This window comes from Somniosus microcephalus, chromosome 11 (genome assembly GCF_052327205.1).
Source record: "Somniosus microcephalus isolate GS21.2 chromosome 11, FLI_Smic_1.0, whole genome shotgun sequence".
Taxonomy (NCBI): Eukaryota; Metazoa; Chordata; class Chondrichthyes; order Squaliformes; family Somniosidae; genus Somniosus; species Somniosus microcephalus.
Window position 1 is genome coordinate 184,971,955 of NC_140997.1, and position 24,513 is coordinate 184,996,467.

General features: G+C 41.7%; 1 protein-coding gene across 1 annotated transcript in view; it reads left to right on the forward strand.

Moving 5' to 3' along the window:
- Positions 1 to 24,513, forward strand: part of adamts9 (ADAM metallopeptidase with thrombospondin type 1 motif, 9) — a 360,757-nt gene that overhangs the window by 36,489 nt on the left and 299,755 nt on the right. Inside the window, exons 4-8 of the mRNA XM_086001493.1 lie at positions 20,524 to 20,795; positions 21,347 to 21,430; positions 21,526 to 21,650; positions 23,106 to 23,146; positions 23,743 to 23,848. Of these exons, the coding sequence (XP_085857619.1) occupies positions 20,524 to 20,795; positions 21,347 to 21,430; positions 21,526 to 21,650; positions 23,106 to 23,146; positions 23,743 to 23,848 (628 nt within the window). The remainder of the gene's footprint in view (positions 1 to 20,523; positions 20,796 to 21,346; positions 21,431 to 21,525; positions 21,651 to 23,105; positions 23,147 to 23,742; positions 23,849 to 24,513) is intronic.

Here is a 24,513-nt window from a genome sequence, read left to right on the forward strand (position 1 = left end):
ATACTGAAAATCTAGCCCTAACTTCTGTACCCCAATCTAACTAAAAAATAGTTTTGTATATTTTATAAAAGTCATTTTCAGTCATTTAAAAGTGGGTTACTCACAGGTGGTGGATGACACTGTGATTTAAAATGCTTATTTTTTGTGATAAACCCAACTGCATTAAACGAACTTTACCAAGTTACTACTCTTAAATATATCAAGTAATGTTTTTTAAAGCAAATTTTTTTTAAATTACATTTTAAAACGCTGCCCCATTGTGCTGGTTCATGGCAGAATTTGCGTTTGGCGATGTGCAAATTTGTTTTAGCGGAAACTCGGTTTGGGGGGGACACTTTTCAAAACGGGCGTAATTTGTGCTGGAATTGCCGGTTGTGCCCAAAGCGGAAACTTTACCCCATAAAATGTATTTCACAATAGCGTGATATAAACGCCTCTGCGCAATAGAGAAACTAAAGGTTACAGGGCCTGCCTTTTATCTTTATACTGAGAATTTGAAAACAGCTGTAAACAGAATTGATTTATTTATACAGCTGTGAATCTATGTTTATTTAGCTGCAGAGGGTAAAAGAAACACTATTTGCTTTCCAGGGATCAATATATACAAAAAACACTTGTTTCACAGTTTATGTGCAGGACATATATAAGCTTTTTTTTCCCAAATTCTTTCGTTGGAGATGTGCATCCTCCCTCCCCAGAACAGTGTAGCTTCTGACTCTCTGTGAGCAACACCGTGGTGGATCTGCAAATAATTAAATACATTCTTGCATCTAGCACACACCTCAGGTATTACACTTGATATGCAAATTATGTATCACACATGCACCTTATTGGAAATATCATCTTCACAAAACTGCAACAGAACACAGCTGAACAGGTGTAAAATGTAAGAATGAACAAGTAGTATGTGGGAATGAGAACCACCAATCAAAAAAAATGGGATGTTACCCGTCAGCTGCCAACAGCAAAGAGAAAGGAACCAACAGCATTCCTCCAGTGTTTATTGAAAATCCTTTCAGCCGCTAAACTGAGAAACGTCGTGCTGGAAATAAGGTTTATATCATGATAATAATGTCATACAAATAGTACAAAATGATTGCATTTACCTAATATAGTAAAATTTTATGTTTTTAAAAAGTCTTTAACAGCGTTTTCCGTTAGAGATCTGTGCTTCCCTGAGATGCCAAGATATGTGCTCACGGGGCTTCCCAGCACCATCATCTTGATTAACAATCTCAATAGGGCAGCGGGTTACAACTCTTCAGTATGCATCTGTTGCTACAGTTCCTAGAACTTCTTAATGATTGACAAGAAGACTGGTCATTCTGTGTGTGCCAGAACTTGCTGTTCATGAGCCCTGTCCCCCTCTTTTTTTTAAATTTATTTTTCTCCACCCCAGTGCCAACCATTGATGGGGAAACATTAATGGTGACAGAGAATAACCCGTCTCTTTCACCTTAGGAAGTTATCTACAGGGAGTACTTGTGGATGAGGTATTAAATATGGTACCACAGGGGCTAGTGTTTGGACACCTGTTGTTTCTTATCTACATAATTAACTTGAGTGCAGAAACCAATTGTAAGCTTGTTAAATTTTCAGTCAAAACTAAACAGGGAGAACAATAGGACAGAGGATGCAGTTTACGATTTGGAGAGGACTTGCATCAGTAATGCAATACTCGCAAATATATAATATTGCATATTGGGTACAAAAATAAATAAGGGAGGTATAAAATGAAAGAATAGAATTGATGCAGAAAAATATAGAAAGTGACCTGGGAGTAAAGTATGTAGCACACTGGATTTCATCATAATCTAGAAGCACATGCTTCAGAACACTTGGCAAGGGTTTTGTGTTTGTATGCAAATTGTTTGTATATTTTGCTTGCTTTTTGCTATTTTTATATGAAAAATGTATTAAACCTCATAAAATCCGAATTCCATTCAAATGGATAGGTTTGTGGTAATTTTGCAATGTCAAGTTCACAATAGTATTATGTATGTGCTTAAAATAACATAGGCAGAATTTTAGCATTAATATCTTGTCACGTGCAGGTTAGTTCTAATTCTTCTGAATTCTAATATTACTGTGCACATGTACAAATCTCAGAGGTGTTGGATCATAAGTTTTCAAACGGGTTCCACGAGATCATCCAATTTCTGGTCAGTCTCATCAAATTCATTTATTTTTCTAATATGAGTTGACTTACAGGCATGTTATTTTTGTTTTTTGTGATCACAGCACCATTTTCTTTGGGTAACTGATACATTTTTTCAGAAGTTTTGGTTAGTGTGTCAGTATGTGCAGAGGATTAAATCTGCCTAGGATTCCTTATTGTTTATATTGAAGTCACTAATCCTATTCAGGTTATCACAATTTGAGAGGATATGTTGCCCACGTCTCCTCCAGTAAATACTTGGAGGGAAACATTAATTTAGTATATTAACTATCTTGTGCTCATTCTTGGTTGCAGTTGTATTTGTATCTTTTAGGGTTCTCACCTGTTTCTGCCGACTTAGCATTTTAGTACTGAAAGAATTTCCTCCTGTCAGGTTTTGCATCTGCAATTGTGTTTTTTTCCACGTCTCTCTTGGCACCTGTGATCACCATTTTAACATGGTTCTACATTATATTCACAAGAATGGGACTGACCAGTCTGAAAATAATGATCTGTATAAATTGTTGTGCATTTTTTGCTTTGCACATATATGTCATAGTTTTAACATTTTTCAATATGAAACACTAGCTAATTTAACTGGGTGTAGGACAAATTGTCATCAAGGAACTAGCACCATGGGATATTGAAGGGGGAGCAATCCTGGAATAGGGTTAAGAGCCAGCAATCAAAAGGGAAAGGAAGATATTCATCTGGTCAGACTATAATCAACAACAACAACTTGTATTTATATAGCGACTTTAACGTAGTAAAACATCCCAATGCGCTTCACAGGAGTGTTATAAGACAAAAATTTGACACCCAGCCACATAAGAAATTAGGGCAGATGACCAAAAGCTTGGGCAAAGAGGTAGGTTTTAAGGAATGTCTTAAAAGGAGGAAAGAGAGGTCGAGAGGCAGAGAGGTTTAGGGAGGGAATTCCAGAGCTTTGGGCCTAGGCAGCTGAAGGTACGGCCAACAATGGTTGAGCGATTATAATCAGGGATGCTCGAGGGCAGAATTAGAGGAGCGCAGATATCTCAGTGGGGTGAGGGTGGGGGGCGGGGGGGGGATGGTTGTGGGTCTGGAGATTAGAGATAGGGAGGGGCGAGGGCATGGAGGGATTTGGAAACAAAGATGAGAACTTTGAAATTGAGGCGTTACTTAACCGGGAACCAATGTAGGTCAGCGAGCACAGGGGAGATGGGCGAACGGGACTTGGTGCGAGTTTGGACATGGGCAGCTGAGTTTTAGATGACCTCCAGTTTACGTAAAGCCAACTAAGAGTGCGTTGGAATAGTCAAGTCTAGAGGTAACAAAGGCATGGATGAGGGTTTCAGCAGCAGATGAACTGAGGCAGGGGTGGAGACAGGCAATGCTACACAGGTGGAAATAGACGATCTTAGTTATGCTGAGGATATGTGGTCAGAAGTTCATTTCAGGGTCAAATATGACACCAAGTTTGCGAACAGTCTGGTTCAGCCTCAGACAGATGCTAGGGAGAGGGATGGAGTCAGTAGCTAGGGAACGGAGTTTGTGGCGGGGACCGATGTCAATGGCTTCGGTCTTCCCAATATTTAATTGGGGGAAATTTCTGCTCACCCAGTACCGGGTGTCGGACAAGCAGTCTGACAATTTAAAGACCGTGGAGGGGGTCAAGAGAAGAGATGGTGAGGTAGAGCTGGCTGTTGTCAGCATACATGTGGAAACTGACGCTGTGTTTTTGGATGATGTCGCCAGGAGGCAGCATGTAGCTGAGAAATGGAAGGGGGCCAAGGATAGATTCTTGGGGACACCAGAGGTAACGATGTGGGACTGGGAAGAGAAGCCATTGCTGGTGATTTTCTGGCTACGACTAGATAAATAAGAATGGAACCAGGCAAATGCAGTGCCACCCAGCTGGACGATGGTGGAGTGGCATTGGAGGAGGATGGAGTGGTCAACCGTGTCAAAGGCTGCAGCTAGGTCGAGAGAACGAAGAGGGACAGTAGGTTTGTATTTATTGAGGTACAATCTGTCTCGACTTCATTTAGCCAGTGTTACTCAGTTTTATATGGGTTGTACAAGAAGAAAGATAGAAAGGCAAACCAAACTTTAGGCTTATGCAATTTGGAGAGAATTGTTCAAATCTGCTTAGGTTTATGTGAATTTATCTTTGCATAAAAATCATTAAGTAATTTGTAGTCCTACTTAATTCTGATATTTTTTATCATATTGGTACTAGTGAACACTTATCCTAGAATAGCCTGGACTAATGTATGTATGAGCAATTTAGCCATAATAATAGGAATAGTTTAAGTAAGCATATATGTCTTGTATTATGTGTGCATTTGTATAAATGCATTTGGAAGAGTTGCTCTAGCTGGATTATTCCTTATTGGGTTCATGTCAAGGCTGTTTTACTGGGAAAGCATTGGTAGCATACACTGCGCAAACATTATGACTTTCAATAAATGCTGTTAATTTTACCAGAACGTACCCAGCCATTTGGAAAGGGTCTATGCAGGAAGGTAATTAACTACAAGATAAAATTGTTAGCATAATGGCCAGATAGTTACAAAGAGAAGCACTTGCTATCCAGCAATTGTAAAATGAATATTTAGACTCATAATCATGATTAATGTTAACTTCTTGTTTTGTTCTGGCCAGTTCAGCTTTTTAAAAATATTTATCTATATAGTTAAGTCTTGAGTCTAATGTGCACCCATAGTGTCACACCTCAAAGGTGTCATGCATCCATAGTTACCAATTTGATTGATTAAACATGAAGAAATCCAGTAGCAAAAAGTAATAAGGAATGAGTAACCAGCAGAAAAAATCTGCAATCAAAGCTATCATTTGCGAACCAGCAAGTACCATAAAACATACCCACTAAGTAACTCATAGATTCTTCAATGTTTTTAACTGCTCTTTTCTTTTATTTAGGTCAATGTATATTGCTAGATGCAACATTTATAACAGTTCTGAAAAATCAACTTACCATTAAAATCATTTATTTAATATTAGAAATGCCCTTCTGTCTAGAGCTGAGAGTCTGAGACATGAACTGAAAAATTCACTTGAGCTTTGGATGCTTGAGATTTTCATCTGCATCATGGGAGTTGTAATTCCGCAGGACTAGAGGGGAATACAATACCCAGAGTGCAACTAGGCAGAACGTTTATAAAATGTGAGGTATAAACATTGGAGAAAATTGTTGAATGTTCCTGAGCAACAGCACCATTTTTCTTCATTGCTCTTTGTGGGACCTTGCTGTGCAAATTGGCTGTGTTTACCTATGTAACAACAGGAACTACAGTTCAAAATAGTTAATTGATTATGAAGTGCTTTGGGGTGTCCTGGGGACTTGAAACATGCTAGTTCTTTTTCAGCATTTTATACAGTTTAAGCAATTGAATAAAAATTCTGAGTTAATGGAGGTGGTTGGGATGTAAGTTGTTTGTTTTGCTGAGGGGAGCTTGATTTTTTGGGGGAGATGTTTGTGGCTCACAATGCTGAGCTCAGACATTGCAGCTAGAGTCAGATGAGCTCCATAACGTGGTGAATGACCACCTGTTCATGGTCATTGGAAATTTGATGGTGGGACAGAGTACATCTCCCTGGTGCAGCACTGTGAATGGTTTACAAATTAAATTGTGTGGGGGGAATCCTCAGCAAATATCAATACGTACCTACCTCGGGAGCTCCATTCCAACCTTTGAAAGACCACATCAGCTATCCAGTGCTATCATCATAAAAATACTTTTAGTATGCAACAACAAAAATAACACTAGTAAATCAGTGAATACAGAACAATATGGAATTCAGAGTTCTTGAGACACTCTTGTGGTACACCCGGTCCCAGACGTAGACGGCGTCTGATGACCTTGCAGACCCCCTGAAATTCCCAAGTGCACCTTCAAGGGATCACAGACCCCTGTTGGAAATTCTATGTACTTTAGCGATTTATAGCTTCAAGAAATAAAAGGGGGAGAAAAAAATTACTTTTATAATCATGTCAATAACTGAAAAAGGAATGAGGTTTTGGGGAGAGAGGAGGAAATAATAAATAAATGCAATACTTGTAGCTTAAATCTACCATGGAAAGTACAGCAAAAAAAAGTAATTGAGAATAAGAGCTCTTGAGGGAAGGAGAAAGAAAGTTACTGAAAAGCAAATTTTATAGGTAAATAGTATTACAAATATTACAGGAACGGTAACATAGTGGTTATGTTACTGGACTAGTAATCCAGAGGCCTGGACTAATGATCCAGAGGCGTGAGTTCAAATCCCACCACGGCAGCTGGGGAATTTAAATTCAGTTAATTAAATAAATCTGGAATGAAGCGCTAGTATCAGTAATGGTGACCATGAAACTATCGGATTGTCGTAAAAACCCATCTGTTCACTAATGTCCTTTTAGGGAAGGAAATCTGCCGTCCTTACCTGGTCTGGCCTATATGTGACTCCAGACTCACAGCAATATGGTTGACTCTTAACTGCCCTCTGAAATAGCTTAGCAAGCCACTCAGTTGTAAAAAACCACTACGAAAAACAACAAAAATAAAACCAGAGAGACCACCCGGCATCGACCTCGGCACCGGCTATGAACACGACAACGGCACATCCAGCCCAGTCGACCCTGCAAAGTCCTCCCCACCAACATCTGGGGACTTGTACCAAAATTGGGAGAGTTGTCCCACAGACTAGTCAAGCAACAGCCTGACATAGTCATACTCACAATCATACCTTACAGTCAATGTCCCAAACTCCTCCATCTACATCCCTGGGTATGTCCTGTCCCACCGGCAGGACAGACCCACCAGGGGTGGCGGCACAGTGGTATACAGTTGGGAAGGATTGGTCCTGGACCATTGACTCCGGACCCCAAGTAGGGTCAAGCTTCAGGTCAAGCATGGGCAAGACACCACTACTGACCGAGCAGGCCGAGTCCTGAAGGATATAGCTGCCAGTCTGGGCCTGCGACAGGTGGTGAGAGAACCAACACGAGGGGAAAAACATACTTGACCTCGTCCTCACCAATCTACCTGTCGCAGATGCATCTGTCCATGAGAGCACTGGTAGCAGTGACCACCGCACAGTCATTGTGGAGACTAATCATGTCTTCACACCAAGGACACCCTCCATCATGTGTGGCACTACCACTGTCTTAAATGCGATAGATTCAGAACAGATTTAGCAGCTCAAAGCTGGGCATCCATGAGGCGCTGTGGGCCATCAGCAGCAGCAGAATGGTATTCCACCACAATCTGTAACTTCATGGCCCGGCATATCCCTCACTCTACCATTACCATCAAGCCAGGGGACCAACCCTGGTTCAATAAGGAGTGTAGAAGAGCATGCCAGGAGCAGAACCAGGCGTACCTAAAAATGCAGTGCCAACCTGGGGAAGCTGCAACACAGGACTACAGGCATGCTAAAAAGCGGAAGCAGCAAGCTATAGACAGAGCTAAGTGATCCCACAATCAAATGATCAGATCAAAGCTCTGCAGTCCTGCCACATCCAGTCGTGAATGGTGGTGGACTTTTAAACAACTAATGGGAGGGGAGGCTCCATGAATATTCCCATCCTCAATGATGGTGGAGCCCAGTACATGAGTGCAAAAGACAAAGCTGAAGCATTTGCAACCATCTTCAGCCAGAAATGCTGAGTGAATGATCCATGTTGGCCTCCTCCTGTGGTCCCCACCATCACAGAAGCCAGTCTTCAGCCAATTCGATTCACTCCACGTGATATCAAGAAATAGCTGAGCGCGCTGGATACAGCAAAAGCTGTGGGCCCCAACAACATCCCGGCTATCATGCTGAAGACTTGTGCTCCAGAACTAGCCGCTCCTCTAGCCAAGCTGTTCCAGTACAGCTATAACACTGGCATCTATCCGACAATGTGGAAAACTGCCCAGGTATGTCATGTCCACAAAAAGCAGAAAAAATCCAATCAGACCAATTACCACCCCATCAGTCTACTCTCAATTATCAGCAAAGTGATGGAAGGTGTCGTCGACAGTGCTATCAAGCAGCACTTACTCACCAATAATCTTCTCACTGATGCCCAGTTTGGGTTCTGCCAGGTCCACTCGGCTCCAGACCTCATTACAGCCTTGGTCCAAACATGGACAAAAGAGCTGAATTCCAGAGGCGAGGTGAGAGTGACTGCCCTTGACATCAAGACAGCATTTGATCGAGTGTGGCATTAAGGAGCCCTAGTAAAACTGAAGTCAATGGGAATCGGGGGGAAAACTCTCCACTGGCTGGAGTCATACCTGGCACAAAGGAAGATGGTTGTGATGTTTGGAGGTCAATCATCACAGCCCCAGGACATTGCTGTTGGAGTTCCTCAGGGCAATGTCCGAGTCCCAAACATCTTCAGCTGCTTCATCAATGACCTTCCCTCCATCGTAAGGTCAGAAGTGGAGATGTTCGCTGATGACTGCACAGTGTTCAGTGCCATTCACAACTCCTCAGATAATGAAGCAGTCCATGTCCGCATGCAGCAAGACCTGGACGACATTCAGGCTTGGGCTGATAAGTGGCAGGTAAAATTCGCGCCACACAAGTGCCAGGCAATGACTATCTCCAAAAAGTGAGCGTCTAACCACCGTCCCTTGATGTTCAACAGCATTACCATTGCCGAATCCCCCACCATCAACATCCTAGGGGGGGTCCCCATTGACCAGAAACTTAACTGGACCAGCCACATAAATACTGTGCCAACAAGAGCAGGTCAGAGGCTGGGTATTCTGTGGCGAGCGTCTCACCTCCTGACTCCCCAAAGTTTTCCCACCATCTACAAGGCACAAGTCAGGAGTGTGATGGAATACTCTCCACTTTCCTGGATGAGTGCAGCTCCAACAACACTCAGGAAGCTCGACTCCATCCAAGACAAAGCAGCCCGCTTGATTGGCACCCCATCCACCACCTTAAACATTCACTCCCTCCACCACCGGTGCACTGTGGCTGCAGTGTGCATCATCTACAAGATGCATTGCAGCAACTCGCCAATGCTTCTTCGGCAGCACCTCCCAAACCCGCGACCTCTACCACCTAGAAGGACAAGGGCAGCAGGCGCATGGGAACACTATCACCTGCAAGTTCCCCTCCAAATTACACACCATCCAGACTTGGAAATATATCGCCGTTCCTTCATCGTTGCTGGGTAAAAATCCTGTCGCTCCCTCGCTAACAGCACTGTGGGAGTACCTTCAAATCAGGGACTGCAGCGGTTCAAGAAGGCGGCTCACCACCACCTTCTCAAGGGCAATTAGGGATGGGCAACAAATGCTGGCCTTGCCAGCGACGCCCACATCTCATGAACGAATAAAAAAAAATTCTTAAAGTTATTTATCACTAGCAATGTAACTGTTTTTAAAAAAACCTAAATATGGATGAATGGTAGATTTGTATGCAACAAGAAAAAAGGATGTTAATCAGAACTAACAACAGAAAATGCTGGAAAAACTCAGCAGGTCAGGCAACATCCGTGGAGAGAAATTTGAGTTGACGTTTCGGGTCGAACCCTTCTTCAAAACTGGAAAGAAAAGAAACTAGATCGAAGGCAGGGCTGCGATCGGACAAAAGAATAAAAGAAACAAAAGAAGTAAAAGAGATTAGAAGCTAGACGAGATGGTAATAGGCTGAGATTAGGTGTAAAGTGTACTGGCAGGGCAAGAGATAGCTGCCAGGTGTGAGAGAGAAACAAAAGGAAAGGTGGGGGGGGGGAAAGGAGTGGAAAAATTACAAGAAAAAATGAAATAGGGGCCGAGCTTATGATCTGAAATTGTTGAACTCGATATTGAGTCCGGAAGGCTGCAGACTGCCTAATCGGAAGATGAGGTGCTGTTCCTCGAGTTTACGTTGAGCTTCCGTGGAACAATACAAGAGGCCAAGGACGGTGAGGTCCGAGTGGGAATGGAGCGGTGAATTAAAATGACAGGCGACCGGAAGCTCGGGGTCACCCTTACGGACTGAACGGAGGTGTTCCGCAAAGCGGTCACCCAATCTGCGTTTGGTCTCCCCAATGTAGAGGACACCGCATCGTGAGCAGCGAATACAATATACTAGATTGCGAGAAGTACAAGTAAATCGCTGTTTCACCTGGAAGGGGTGTTTGGGGCCCTGGACAGTGGGAAGGGGGGAGGTATAGGGGTAGGTGTTACATCTCCTCCGCTTGCACGGGAAGATTCTCGCAATCTAGTATACTGTATTCGCTGCTCACGATGCGGTGTCCTCTACATTGGGGAGACCAAACGCAGATTGGGTGACCGCTTTGCGGAACACCTCTGTTCAGTCCGTAAGGGTGACCCCGAGCTTCCGGTCGCCTGTCATTTTAATTCACCGCTCCATTCCCACTCGGACCTCACCGTCCTTGGCCTCTTGTATTGTTCCACGGAAGCTCAACGTAAACTCGAGGAACAGCACCTCATCTTCCGATTAGGCACTCTGCATCCTTCCGGACTCAATATTGAGTTCAACAATTTCAGATCATAAGCTCGGCCCCTATTTCATTTTTTCTTGTAATTTTTCCACTCCTTTCCCCCCCCCCCCCCCTTTCCTTTTGTTTCTCTCTCACACCTGGCAGCTATCTCTTGCCCTGCCAGTACACTTTACACCTAATCTCAGCCTATTACCATCTCGTCTAGCTTCTAATCTCTTTTACTTCTTTTGTTTCTTTTATTCTTTTGTCCGATCGCAGCCCTGCCTTCGATCTAGTTTCTTTTCTTTCCAGTTTTGAAGAAGGGTTCGACCCGAAACATCAACTTAAATTTCTCTCCACGGATGTTGCCTGACCTGCTGAGTTTTTCCAGCATTTTCTGTTGTTATTTCGGATTTCCAACATCTGCAGTATTTTGCTATCGTGTTAATCAGAACTGTTTGGATCTGGAATTTGGTCTTAATCTACATCTATAATCATTTTGGCCTAGAAATCTGCAATATCTGTAAAGGTCACAAAAACATGTATTTCCAAGAAACTCCAGAAAGAAGGGTCAATTTTCAGAACAACAGTATTGCATATTTTTGCATAATTAACTCCATTCAATTTACACTAATAAAACGCCTCATTTTTGACTTTTATTTTGATATGCTGTTGGCAGAAATTTAACCAATCCAACCAGGTGCAAGTTCAACAATTTTACTCGTGCACATAAATTATTTGTCCTATACAGCAGACATATCTCGGAACTCCAGTGCCAGTAAACATGCAAAATTCTGGGCAACAAACACAGGTGGCCTTATTTCAACAAAATGGAACAGTATATATTAATCAAATACTGAAAAATAAACCATCTTTATCAGGCAACCGAGCCATTCCAGCCTCACCACATGATGGTGCTAAGGCATGGCCCAACATTGTTAGAAGTAAGAATTATTACTTGAGGCTGAAAAGCACCTCTAACGGTTGAAAGAGAATCAACAACTTTAAATGTTCAGCATGGTGTAAATTCGAACACAATGGACATATTAAAGGTGTACCACCTAGCTATAAAAGGCTACCAGGAAAATTGCTGCCAAAGCTGGAAAAATTGCTGCATAGGTATTCCAAATGAAGTACAATGACACAACCTCCTCCAAGACTGCTGTATAATCTGGTAAGTGAAATTTCCATGCCATTTGCAATCATGAGTACATGTTCTCATGTAAAGACTATGAAGTTCACTGTTGCATGCATGACCACAATATGTAATAGATTTGTAAGTTCTCAATAATATTCTGTGTTCTTCCTTATTTGTTTTGTTCTACGAAAATAACGGGTATTCTTTACCTTTTACAATATCTGAAACCTTCAAAAAGTTTAATGATGTAAACCATCTTATTTTTCACAGATGAGTTCACCATATCTAGCTCCAGTTGATGCAGGAAATCATTCCAAATTCTGAAGATGACATAGATACCATGGACACTGACATTGATGTCATTCAGCAGCAAGGATGATGAGTGGCAACATTGACAGGAGTGGGAAGACACATCACCTGTATTTGGGTCTTCAGTAGGGTTTTCTTTGGGTTCCACAATACAAGTTGGAGAGTGAGCTGTGGATCATCAGCACACACGACTTGTGCTGACCCTGCTATATCTCCCCCTCTCACCCAGAGCATGTTGCAGGAGGTAATTTTGCCTGCTGCATGAGTAGTTCAAAAAGGTGCATGCCATAGCCACAGTCTTATGACATTATTGCATACCACACATACAGACTGCATAGCTGGCAGAACAGATTAGTTTTCCAAACAACTTGTCCACATTTGCTAGAAACCAGCAGACTGCCTCTTGAGTTCCTAGATGTTACTGTTGGTAAACACTTTTTGGACTCGGAAAGCAAATGCATGGGAGTCTCTAGGTTCTTTTGTACTACAGATTGGATCTTTGGAGATTGAATTATGCGTGTAACTCATTTACGACCAAATCTGCTCGATTGTTTAAGTTCATCTTCAGATTACCTAGCCCAAACATATATCCGCCCATAAAACTGGCCCCACCCCCAGGTTACAAAGTACCCTGCAATTGCACTGGTTTGGAGGCCCTCCTGAAAATGCGACCAGATTTTCAGGTGCAGCAGGAAACGGCCATTTTTCTCGTGTTTATATTGAATTTTTCTGAGCGTTTTTAAATTTAAAAAATTATCCTCACTGAGACCTGCATTGTATTTTTGGTTTCTTTGAATGGATTTTTACAGCATAAGTAGAAGTCACATTAAAAATTGAAAAGCTTCGCTGATTGTAGCTTACATGTTGTGCCTGAATGATGGTTAAATTAGTTGAAACTTTAATTTTCATACGTAAAGAAGAAATATACAATGCGAGTTCGGCGCTCTCCATGGGCAGTAAATGTTTACGCTGATTTACGCCAATTTTATGTTCAGGTGTATTCTAATAAGATTCTCAGGAAATCTGAGCATAACTTGACATCAGCAGAATGGGATTGGGCACATTTTGCTGTCTAACTTTAGGATTGCGCCCACGCAGAAAATTTCAGGCCATAATGTTTATTTGGGTGGCGGGGCGGAGCGGGGGCATTCTGAAAATCCTTGCAGGTTGTGCGTCTACTGGAGAGTGTTTTTAGTGGCCAGAGTTAAGATGGGTGTCAGGCTCTAATACCCTTTAATAAATGGGTTTTCCTAGTTGCTGGTCTTACAAAAAAAATCTGCAAGTTTTACGATAATCTGACCAACGACTGCGAGACTTGAGGTATGGAAGCTGGCAGCTGAAGATTAATATAAAATCAGCTTGTGTGTGGTGCTTGGGCTGCCATGTTCCTGAGTGCCGGCTTGTGATGGGTGTTCCCAAAGATCGACAGCCAGTGTCTAGAAAAGGGTATAGATACAGTGCATAAGTAATTACACCACAAGCACAATAAACTGTATACTATTTTCATTTGTTTTTTGCATCATTGATTCTATATTTTTTTCTAAAGCAAGGAACATGATACTTTGCTACCTCATAGAGAATACTTAATCGTAGAGGATTATATGAACCCCCTATATGTATAACATCCAAGAAATGTTATGTAGTGGAGTCACCTTCACATATGGTATATATTATATATGAAGAAAATACAAAAATATATTTACCTATATTCTTTGAGTAAACTGAGCTATTCTAAACACTTCTGTTGAGTGTATTTTTTCTTCATACCATTATTTAATTCTATCTTCAATACAAATTAGAAGTTTGCAGCAGTTATGGAGGATTTCTTCATGTATGGCGCATTTTTTTCCTGTTGCACCTCTGGGTCCTGCTTTTATGCAGATATTCAGGCAGAGGTGACTAGCATTGTGCTATATCTAAATATATTTAATACTTGTGAAAATGTCAATTCATATATATTGAAAACAGTATAGAAATGCAAAATAATTAAAATTGTTTTAATATATGTGACATAAATCAACAATATTGCTGAAGTCATTCATGTTTCACATATCATCCTGCATCAGGAGTGTAAAACATTATTTTTATTTTAGAAATATTATGTAATTTACAAAAACACCAACAGCAAGCATTTATTTTTAAGAATATCAGCAACATTACGCCCAGACACGGTTGGTTGGATCAGCCCCAGTTGCCTGAGTTGATATTTTTAATGCAGTTGCTGTAAGCTCCTATCATTGTACCACTGTTAAATGTCATTGGAAAACACAGCTTGATATTAATAATCAAACATTTTCACTAAGTCAGCTATTTGCAAATTAGTGTGGAAAAACTACAAACACACAGAAAATGTCCTATAAATACCCATAGGGCATCTAAATCAGATAGAATACACCCTAGGATCTTCCAAGGAACTGAATCAGGACATGGACAGGGATCTGGCTAATATTTTTTGGAGCCCCATAAACACAGGGACTACACTTCAGGGCTGGAAGCTAACTCATATTATCCAGATATCTTCCTAAAAGAAATGAGATGTGAACCAGAGCATTATAGGCCAGTGACCTGCAGAGGCACTAAACTATTTTGTGGATTGCTGAGAGTCATCGTCTGAAGAGTGCAAAGTCCTTAAGGAATAGTCAACATGATTTTAGAAATAATGTCAAGCCTCTCAAATTTACTGGCATTTGTTGAAGAGATATCTAAATAAATGGATGTGAGAAGTCCAGTGGGTTTAATCTGAATTGTCACAAGGCATTGATGAAGTGAGACTTAAGATGTTTTACGTTACAGGAGTACAGACAACTATAGAGGTATGGTCTAAGCAACGAGTATTACAGGAAACACAAGGTTGCATAGACCCAGGGAAAAGTTGGTCTAATATTCCACTGTTGGCTTATGGCCATCTGTTCTAGCAGAGTAAACCTTGGAGACAATGCCTTATGTTTGTGCTGTAAATGATTGAACTGTGACGCTACCAGAAAAAAGCTTTTGGCCGGAATATTACCGGCACTCGGAGGCGGGTCCACTGTCATAATCAAAAAGATTGGCAGCGGGTCGGTATCCCGCTGTCAACCTGCCTCTGTGTCCGTTTCCCAAGTGTCGGGTTTGTTATCCTGAACAGACCCGACACCAAGAGGCGAGTCAGCCAATTCAGATACTTAAAAGCTTGTTGAAAGGTACTTAAGCAGCATTTTTCCATTTACTTACCATTTTACCAGCTTTTTCATGAGGTTCCCAGCACGCAAAGATCACGTCAGGTAAGTATGTCAGGTTCTCAATGACTCTCCATTGCTGTGAATAGGTGACAGTTGCAAAAGTCGTATAAAACCTACCATTTCACAGCTGTTCTCTTCCCAATCTTCGAAGCTGGAGCCTTCAGGATTTGGAACACACTTTTGAGCTTTATGCACTTTGGAAGTGTTTGGAGTAATCTCTCTATCCACTGCCACCTCCTTGGAGCAACCTATCTCAACATTGACAGATCGCTTCTGTCATCTCAACTTCAGCTGCCATATATAACATCACAATGGGCACGATTTATGCTCTCTCATCTTGGTCCTCCGAATCTGATGACGATCAGCCGCAGCAGCAGCAGAACCAGCCACACCAGCAGCAGCAACGAGAGTGCCAATCTTCTCTTGAACCACCTGATGCTGCACAGGGCAGAGGGCATCAGCGGAGGGCTGCACCTCATGGAGGCGATACCCCAAAAAAGGGTATACCGGCAGAGGATGAGCTTCCTCAACATGACGGAACAGCAGTGCCAAAGGAGGCTCAGGCTATCGTGCCAGGTCATCTCCGACATTTGCACATTGCTGGAGCAAGACCTGCAGCCCAGAGGAGGGGTTGGACACCCCTTACCAGTGGCTGTCAAAGTCACCAGCGCCTTCAACTTCTTCGCCTCAGGCTCCTTCCAGGCATCTCGCAATCGGCCACCCACACATGCATCACACAGGTCACTGATGACCTCTTTAACAAGTCCACAAATTATATCCACTTTGCAAGTGATGAAGGCAGTGTCAGTGAGCAGGCGCTCGACTTTGCAGCTCTGGCTGGCTTCCCATGGGTGCAGGGCATCATCGACTGCACACATGTGGCCATCAGGGCACCCCATCAGAACCCAGTAGTATAGGTCAATCGCAATGTGCAGCTGGTTTGCAACCATAGGAAGATTATCATCCATATGTGCACCAAGTTCCCTGGCAGCTGCCCTGACTCGTACATCCTGCGCCAGTCTACCATCCCTCAGCTCTTCGCACTGCCAAACAGTCTTTCCGGCTGGCTGCTTGGAGACGAGGGCTAACCCCCTGAAGACGCGGCTCATGACACCTTTGAGGAGGCCAACAAACAAGGTTGAGGGACGTTATAATCAAAGTCACATCTCCATGAGAAGTGTCATCGAGCACACAATCGGCTTGCTCAAAATGCGCTTGAGATGCCTCGACAGATCTGGAGAAGCCCTTCAGTACGCACCAGCCAGAGTCTCCAGAATCGTCATGGTCTACTACGCCCTGCACAACATAGCGCAGCAGCGAGGATTAGCGCTGAATGAGGAAGATGGCACCGAGCACACATCCTCTGAGGAGGAGGAGGAGCAGCATGACTTTGAAAATGAGGATGAGGAAGCCCTGGAGGAACCGGAGGTGCCATTGTGAGCAGTACTTGACCACATTGCTGCCCGTGACGCCAGGGATGCCCTAATCAATGGCACATTTACATAACTTTAAAACTCAGACATGTGTCTGGCACAGGTGTACACAGGTTGGCATCATCCCACACCAACAACATAGAGCATTCCAACAATGACCATGCCATTCTTTTCACTCTCACCACCAATGGTGGAGGTCAAATGAGCCCTGACCGTTCACTCTGCCACTTCTATTTGAGCACACACATTTGGCAAGGACTGCTAAGTTTGAAAAATACATGATTTATTACAGCTACATCATAGAATTTCAACATCACATTTAGAATGAAAAACACACCCGTGTGACTACCCTTGTGTGGCATCTTTCTTTTCTGAGTGCTTCTATGTGGTGCTAACCCTGTGGCTTCAGCAGAGGTAGACATAGCCTCCTCGACTCCCTGCTGTGCCTGCTTAGACGCCTTTGGTGGTCGTCCTCTGGGTTTTGGAGCCTGTGAGGGCCCCGCCAAAGTCTGCTGCTCCTGCGACTGTGCAGGGGCAGACTTGGCCATCACTGTCCGGGGAGGCATCTGGGGCTCTGACCGAGGGGTTGGTAAGGGGGTGGAAGTTGAGCGTTCCATGTCCCCTCCCACAATCATCCCTCTCATGGGCCACCCGCACTTCCCTGCTAACACGTACCTGGAGAGCACCTTGCTGCACTTCAGTGGGGCCATGAGGGCCCTCGTCTATACGGACACCCCTTCTAGAAAGGACATCTACGAGCCTCTGGTTTCTCTCCTCCATAGATGCCCAACTACATTGAAATGAAACCATGTTCTCATGAGACTGGCACGTTATGTCCTCCACGCAGGTGGCCATCTTATCCATGGAGGAACTTATAGTTGCCAGTGAGTGTGCTATGGTGGTGCTCATGTTTGAGATGGACTCCTCATTCTCTGCACACTTGCAGTCACCGCGGTCAAGAAACCAGTCAAAGCCTCCTGCACTTGTTCCTGCAGCTCCAGGATCGCCCTCTTCCTGGATGGCCCCGAAGCGCAGTGTCTGTATGCAGCTTAGCATAGCTAGGAGACTCCTGCATCCGCCGATGAGGAGTCTCCACTGTTGTCACTGTCTCTGCCATCTGCTCTTGCTCACTTGTGATGTGTAATACACCAGGTGACAACATTACTCTATCTTGCGACGAACCCACCGAGGTGTGCATCTATGCGTTGATGCTGGCTTGCCTTGTATGAGGTAACGCTGCACCCTCAGAGGCTGGAGGCTCCCCTGAGGAGTCTTCTTGCTCTTCCTCCTGGACAGTGGTGGTGGGGGGGGAGGGGCTCTTGATGGACCTGTGGGAGAGTAAAGACATCAGTTAGATATATGAGATGTCGACTGCAGACATATACCGTTATCCACATGATGAGCATTCATTTTCTGTTGACATCAGACCCCATATGAGTGACTGATGAAAGTTATGCAAGTGTATAGAAAAGAATTCTCTCACCAGGTTCTTCTAATGAGCCGCTCTCTCCGTCCCCCACACCGGCTGGTCAACCACTCTTGCGCTATCCAGTGCTGCCTCCTCTGCAGTGGTCAGATAGGCCATGGCTTGAGGTCCTCCTCCCATTCTCTCCCTCTTCCTCTAATTGTGGGCTCTCTTTTCCTGCAAGGATGGAAAGAGGAGAAGTTTGAGTGAGCGTGATGGAATGAGTAAGGAATGGATGGGTTACATTTTTAAAGGGATAATATGATGCAGTGGGGTGCCAATACCAAGTTGTCTCCTTTTGTGCTGTTAGTTGATGTCATTGCATTACGATGAGGCTGAGTGTGAGGGGTGCATAGTAAGATGGGGACTTGCTAATGTAGAAATAGAAAGAGGGATGGATGAAGGTCCAAGGGATGTTGGGGTGAGTAACATTGTGAAGGAGTAGGGATGGCAATGCGAGTGATGGGAATGTGACGACGGGCACAGCAGCATCAAGGTAAGTGTGGCTTTATACTCACTTTTCCTGATCTTAGAAAATCATTAAACCTCTTGCAGCACTGCACCCAGGTCCGAACGACCACTGACAGCCCAGTAACCTCCTGCGCAATCTGCAGCCACGCTGCCTTCATCTGCTGGAGAGGCCTCTTCTTACCATCAGTAGGGAAGAGAACCTCCCCACGTGCTCTCACTCCCTCCACAAGATGATGGAGCGAGCCCTCACTGAAGCAAGGCGCTGCGAGCACATTGTGCGCACACACACACACTGACAGCACTGAATTAAGTGAAATTACAACTGACTGCAAATGGGGCCATGGCAAGAATCACATCATCCGCTGACGTCACCAGACCCGCACCTTTTAATTGGGCCGGGAAACGCACAGGGCAGGTTTAACAAGGCCCATTACGGGAAGATCTTATTTTTCAGCGGGATCAACGCAGTAGCGGGGTTGCCACCCGCCACCGGCCTCTCCTGCCATGAAGCCGCCCAGGTAGGCGATATTGTGGCCTTAGTGTCTGGTTTCTGATCGATTCATGGCAGGATTCCGCAACAGATGCGAAGTTTGTTACTTTGCCCTCACTTCTTTATTTAAAAAAACTAAGATTTCTAAAATGTCAAACCAGAGTTAAAAAAAATCCAATATTCCCTATGACCTTCATCCTGAATTGATCGCTGCTAGTGCCCATTTGGGATTCCTTGCTGGTTATACTGTTGATAAAAGATATGGGGCAAGGTACATCAATCAAGTAATAAATTTACTCGTGATGTCAAGCTATGTGGCCAATTGACTAGTCTAAGGGAGACGACTGGCATGCAAAAAGATCTGGACAAAATAGTAAATACTGTAGATGGAATAAAGAATTTCTCAGCCATTTTCTTCCCCTCCTCTGCCCGTAGTTGTGGTTCTGGTACCTCGCCCAAGTGGCCATCAGTCACATGTGCATCTTGTCAGAGGTATTATTTGTGCATAGAATGAGTTATGATTTTATAAACCTACAAAATGCTGCTTAATTTGAAACCTAGTTATTTGCAGACCTTGCTTAAAGGACAAACAATAAAAGTAATCTTATTTTGTGCATTTGTCTTATTGAAGGCTGCTTAATCATTCATACTATTACAACAAAATGACAACTTATATCAACAATAACCATACACATTTTGAAACATACATCTAACATACACCAAATAGGAGCACAAAAATACTTGTTCAAAAAACAGTTAAAATTATGCACACAGGAGCCTGAGTGATACGTTGGTTTAGATGACTATTCTTTCACTTCTATGGCCTGTGTTTGAATCCAGATAATTGGTTTACATAAAGTGACAATCTCAAGCCAATTCAAAGTGGGTGCGAATCCAAAGTACAAAATCGCTCATAATTCAGTACACATTTGAAGTCTCATTCAGAGTGAATAAAAGGATTGCTATTGTCGGAAATACAAATGTCATATTTGTTTAGTAGATGGTGCTTTTCTGAGTTTGAGGTTAAATTACATTGTTAAGGAAAGTCAAAAGATCTTTATTTTGCATCTGGATGTGTTGTATCTCACCTGGGAAGATTTGATATTAAAAATTGTTTCATTCCTGTACTGAATTCTCAGAAACACAAAAATCATAAGGTCTAAATTTTAGGAAAATATATGGACCTATTGTGCTGATTTTCTACCTTCTTACGTCTCACTATTGGGCAAATGTTTATTAAAAGACACTTGAATATGTTTTTGCCCAGGAATGTGGTGAATGTCATAGAAACAATATATTTTATTTGTTTCAGTTACTTTCCCCTGTCTTGAACAAGCTAGTGTACCATTTAATATTTTGAATTGTTCTACTTTTATGAAAAACAGTTAAAGTTTTTTTAGGATTTTTTTTCTCCCTCTCTTTGGATCATAGGTCATAAACATAGCCAAAATAAAAACAAAAGGAAATGGACTAAAGGACTATCCAGCAATACTTTGTCCGATCTGGACAGCCTCAAAAATAGTATTACAATGCACAATTTAGCTGGCATCGATAACAATACCACTGGAGCAGAAAGTCACAAACGAACAAAGCGTTTTTTGTCATACCCTCGGTATGTTGAGGTTATGGTTGTTGCAGACCACAGAATGGTTGAACATCATGGAGCAAACCTACAACATTATGTTCTCACTTTAATGTCCATCGTAAGTATTGCTGTTAGTATTTTCTTAAATGCTTTATTTGTGTTTTCATTTTACAGGTACACAATTTGGAAGGCCTGTAGTTGATGCAATAAATGCTAGCAAAGCATAGTGGTGTCTAATGCATTAAATCATAGAATATTAACATTTTATTGTCCGTTCCTTGTTCCGCATCTCTATTTTAATATGTCAGGCTCAATCAGTCATCTTGTCCGACTGAGTTTAAGACTGTTCTAAAGATCAGCCTCCTTGAATTTGTCTTGTCAAAATTATTTTTTTATGCAAAAGAGATCAATATTTTATGGTCAATATCCTTTAAAAAATGTAGCTAGTTCCAGAAGAAAAGTTGTAAGAAGTTATAAATTGTAATCTGACATTACAAAATTATATCAAAACAAAAAAATACGACAAGCACACAGCAGGTGTGTCAGTAACTGTAAAGAAAAAAGAGCTTAATCCTTCAAGTGTATCCCTTTTCTCAGAATCTAGCTTTTTTACTTTTAGTTAGTGTTATCCCCTATGTTTAACATTTTATTTTTTTTCATTTTTTGCAGGTGGCTACTATCTATAAAGATCCAAGTATTGGAAATCTTATAAATATAGTAGTTGTGAAACTAGTTGTTATAAATAGTGAGCAGGTAACATTTTAATTAGATGTTTGTATATTCAAAATCCAATTAAAATGCTAAAAATAACAATGTGGTACTTGATACTGTTTTTATATCATCTTCAGGATGGTCCATCTATATCATTCAATGCTCAAACAACGTTAAAAAACTTCTGTATATGGCAACAAAAACAGAATAATCCAGATGAAAACCATCATTCTCACCATGATACAGCAGTACTTATCACAAGGTATTTCAAAATATTGTTGTATTATCTAAGGGAATGGTTCCTTTGTGAAATGACTTTAAGCAATTGTAGTGCAGATCACAGGAGCTTTGAGTCCACTGCACAAATGTGCCAGCAGATTCCACAATAATGCTATTAATTGAACATTCTCTCAGACCATAAATGTTGAGTGAATAGTGAAATTGTCACACTATATTACAGTTGGGGTATTCACCTGAGGCTGGGTTAGAGGGTCAATTTAGGAGCCATATAGAGAAAGCTCTGCATTACATTTAATCTGTGCCGTACCTCAGCACAAAGCTATACTTGCAGCTATCCAGTTTTTTTCCTCAAAATTGCTTTAATTGTGTTGATGGTTTATCTTCCAACTCCTTTTCCATTAACTCAGGGTTCCCTAAGGCTCTTTCCTGTTTACCTCTTTGTTCTTTCTTCATGCTAGTGATCTCCTGAATTCATCCTCCAACCTTACTCACTCTTCTGTTAATCATTCTACTCTATGTTCATCAACATTAGACTGAATGCTCTGAGTGAACACAACCTCCAGTCCACTCACAATGCAGTGGCTGAATCATTAAATCTTGATTTCCTCCATACCCTTTGATGATGGAATACTAGATTTATAAATGGTGTTCTTTGGAGGAAATTGACTTGCAAATGGAAGTAATATTAAGCAAATTACACTTGGACACACAACTGGGTAAACAGCTTATATTGAAGGTTTCGCTTCCTACATTTTCTCCTCCCTTAAAAAACATTTTGAATTTGATAGTGGATAATGTAAATTCTGGTTCAGAAAACAAATGGCGACATGTATAGCTGGATGTAAATTTACTCAACTTTAATGAAATCAAAGTGAATTTTTAAACAAGATTTTAAATTATTTCAACCACTATTAAGGCACCGAAGTAAAAATGTGTAACAGTACAGTGCACTTTCTAGCTTGGTCTGGGGAATATAAAATTATTTCATATTCTCATTCAAATATGCAAAATGCTTCTGTCTTTTTTTCTCAATGCCAGTATTTCCACATTTGAAGTGCATTGCCTTAAAAAAAATTCAAAAACAATTAACTGATTTTCTCTTTTCGGAATCAGTACTGTCGTTATCACTATACAAGTTCAGTTACTTCCCAAATTTGTAAATGAAGATTAGAATTGAAGGTTTGTAATTTTAGTGTTTTTGGAGCAAGTGACCATTGGAGAAAAAAACTTACCTTTTTGTGACAGCTGTTGTTATAACCACAGAGGAAACAGACTCTTTAAATTTTGTACAGACTATTTAAACAACCTATGGTGAATGTTATTTTTCTTTCCTGTTTTTGCAAGTGGCTCAAAAACATCTAGAACATACCATAACTCTGCATAAAAATTAGTAAGGTTATTTGCATAGATAGAACAAAATGGATTATTCTTTAACTTTTGAATGAAAGCATTCAATTAGATGTGTCTTTTCCTTTAGGCAAGACATTTGCAGAGCTCGTGATAAATGTGACACTTTGGGTAAGTTATGGCTTTATTATGCCTTTTGATAGAAACTTGTTATTGGTCTCCTCCAATGACTCAGTGAGCTGATCTAGTGAATAGCTGAGCCGTACAAACGGGTAAGGTTCCAAGTCTGTGCTAATTTAGAGGATCTCAGCAGGTGAAATAGTAGGAGTTCTCTTGAATTATGGAGAGAAAAATTGACCAGGGGCCCCACTCCTGACAACATTTAATATAAAGACTCATGATTAATGGCCACTTGGGCAAGGTGCTGATGGGCACCTGCTTCTGTGGAGCCGTACCCCAGGAATAAGTTAACAAGTTCAGGGGAGGAAGATAAGATTTTTTTTTAAACCACAAAATTTGTTTTTGATTGATTTTCTACAGAAACAGACGTGCAAGTTTATAGCTGTAATTTTAATCAGTTAATTTTCTGTGAAACACCAATTGCAAATCACAACACAATATCAAATCTTCCATAAATTTGTTTTTTTAATTAGCTCTGACTAATATAATTTTCCTTTGCATCAAGTTTAAGTTTAAGAAAGACAAACAATGATGCTTCGATATATGGTAAGATTAGAAAATACTTTTTCTCTCTGGATTTTGTATAGGTTTGGCTGAACTTGGTACTGTATGTGATCCTTATCGAAGTTGCTCCATCAGTGAAGATAACGGATTAAGTACTGCTTTCACAATCGCTCATGAACTTGGGCACGTGTAAGTCTTCCATAAGTCATATTAAACAAAATTGATAGTGTTCGGGCAACTGAAAGTCTCACTATTAATTACACTGTAAATGCAGCAGTTCTATATTGTGTGTAGTGTGTATGATTATTTTTGTGTAATGACTTGCATAACAGATAAACATGTTTTGCTGTTTGAATTAATTTTGATAATTCCATTTAATAATATTACATCTTTTCTAACAAACAATTTTTCTGTTTGCGTTGATGTGTCTGTATTATACATCACATATTTACAGTTACAACAGTAACTTGCATTTATATAGCACCTTTTATATTGAAAAACACCCCAAAGCACATCAGAGGCGTAATCTGAAAAGATTGGATGACGTTATTAGGAGGTGTGACCAAAAGCTTGGTCAAAGTGGTGGTTTTATGGAAGCTATTAAATAAAGTGAGGGTGGTGGAGAGGTGGCGGAGTTTAGGAAGGAAATTCAGAGTATGGAGCCAGGCAGCTAAAGGCACATTCAGCATTGATGGGATGAAGGGAATGGGGAAGCACAAGAGGTTCGAGTCACAGGAATGGGCATATTTGCTCTGGTGAAGTTTACAGAGAAAGGGAGGAGCAAGGCCACGAAGGGATTTAAACATGAGGATGAGAATTTTAAATGTGAGGCCTTGTGAGTCTAGGAAGACTGG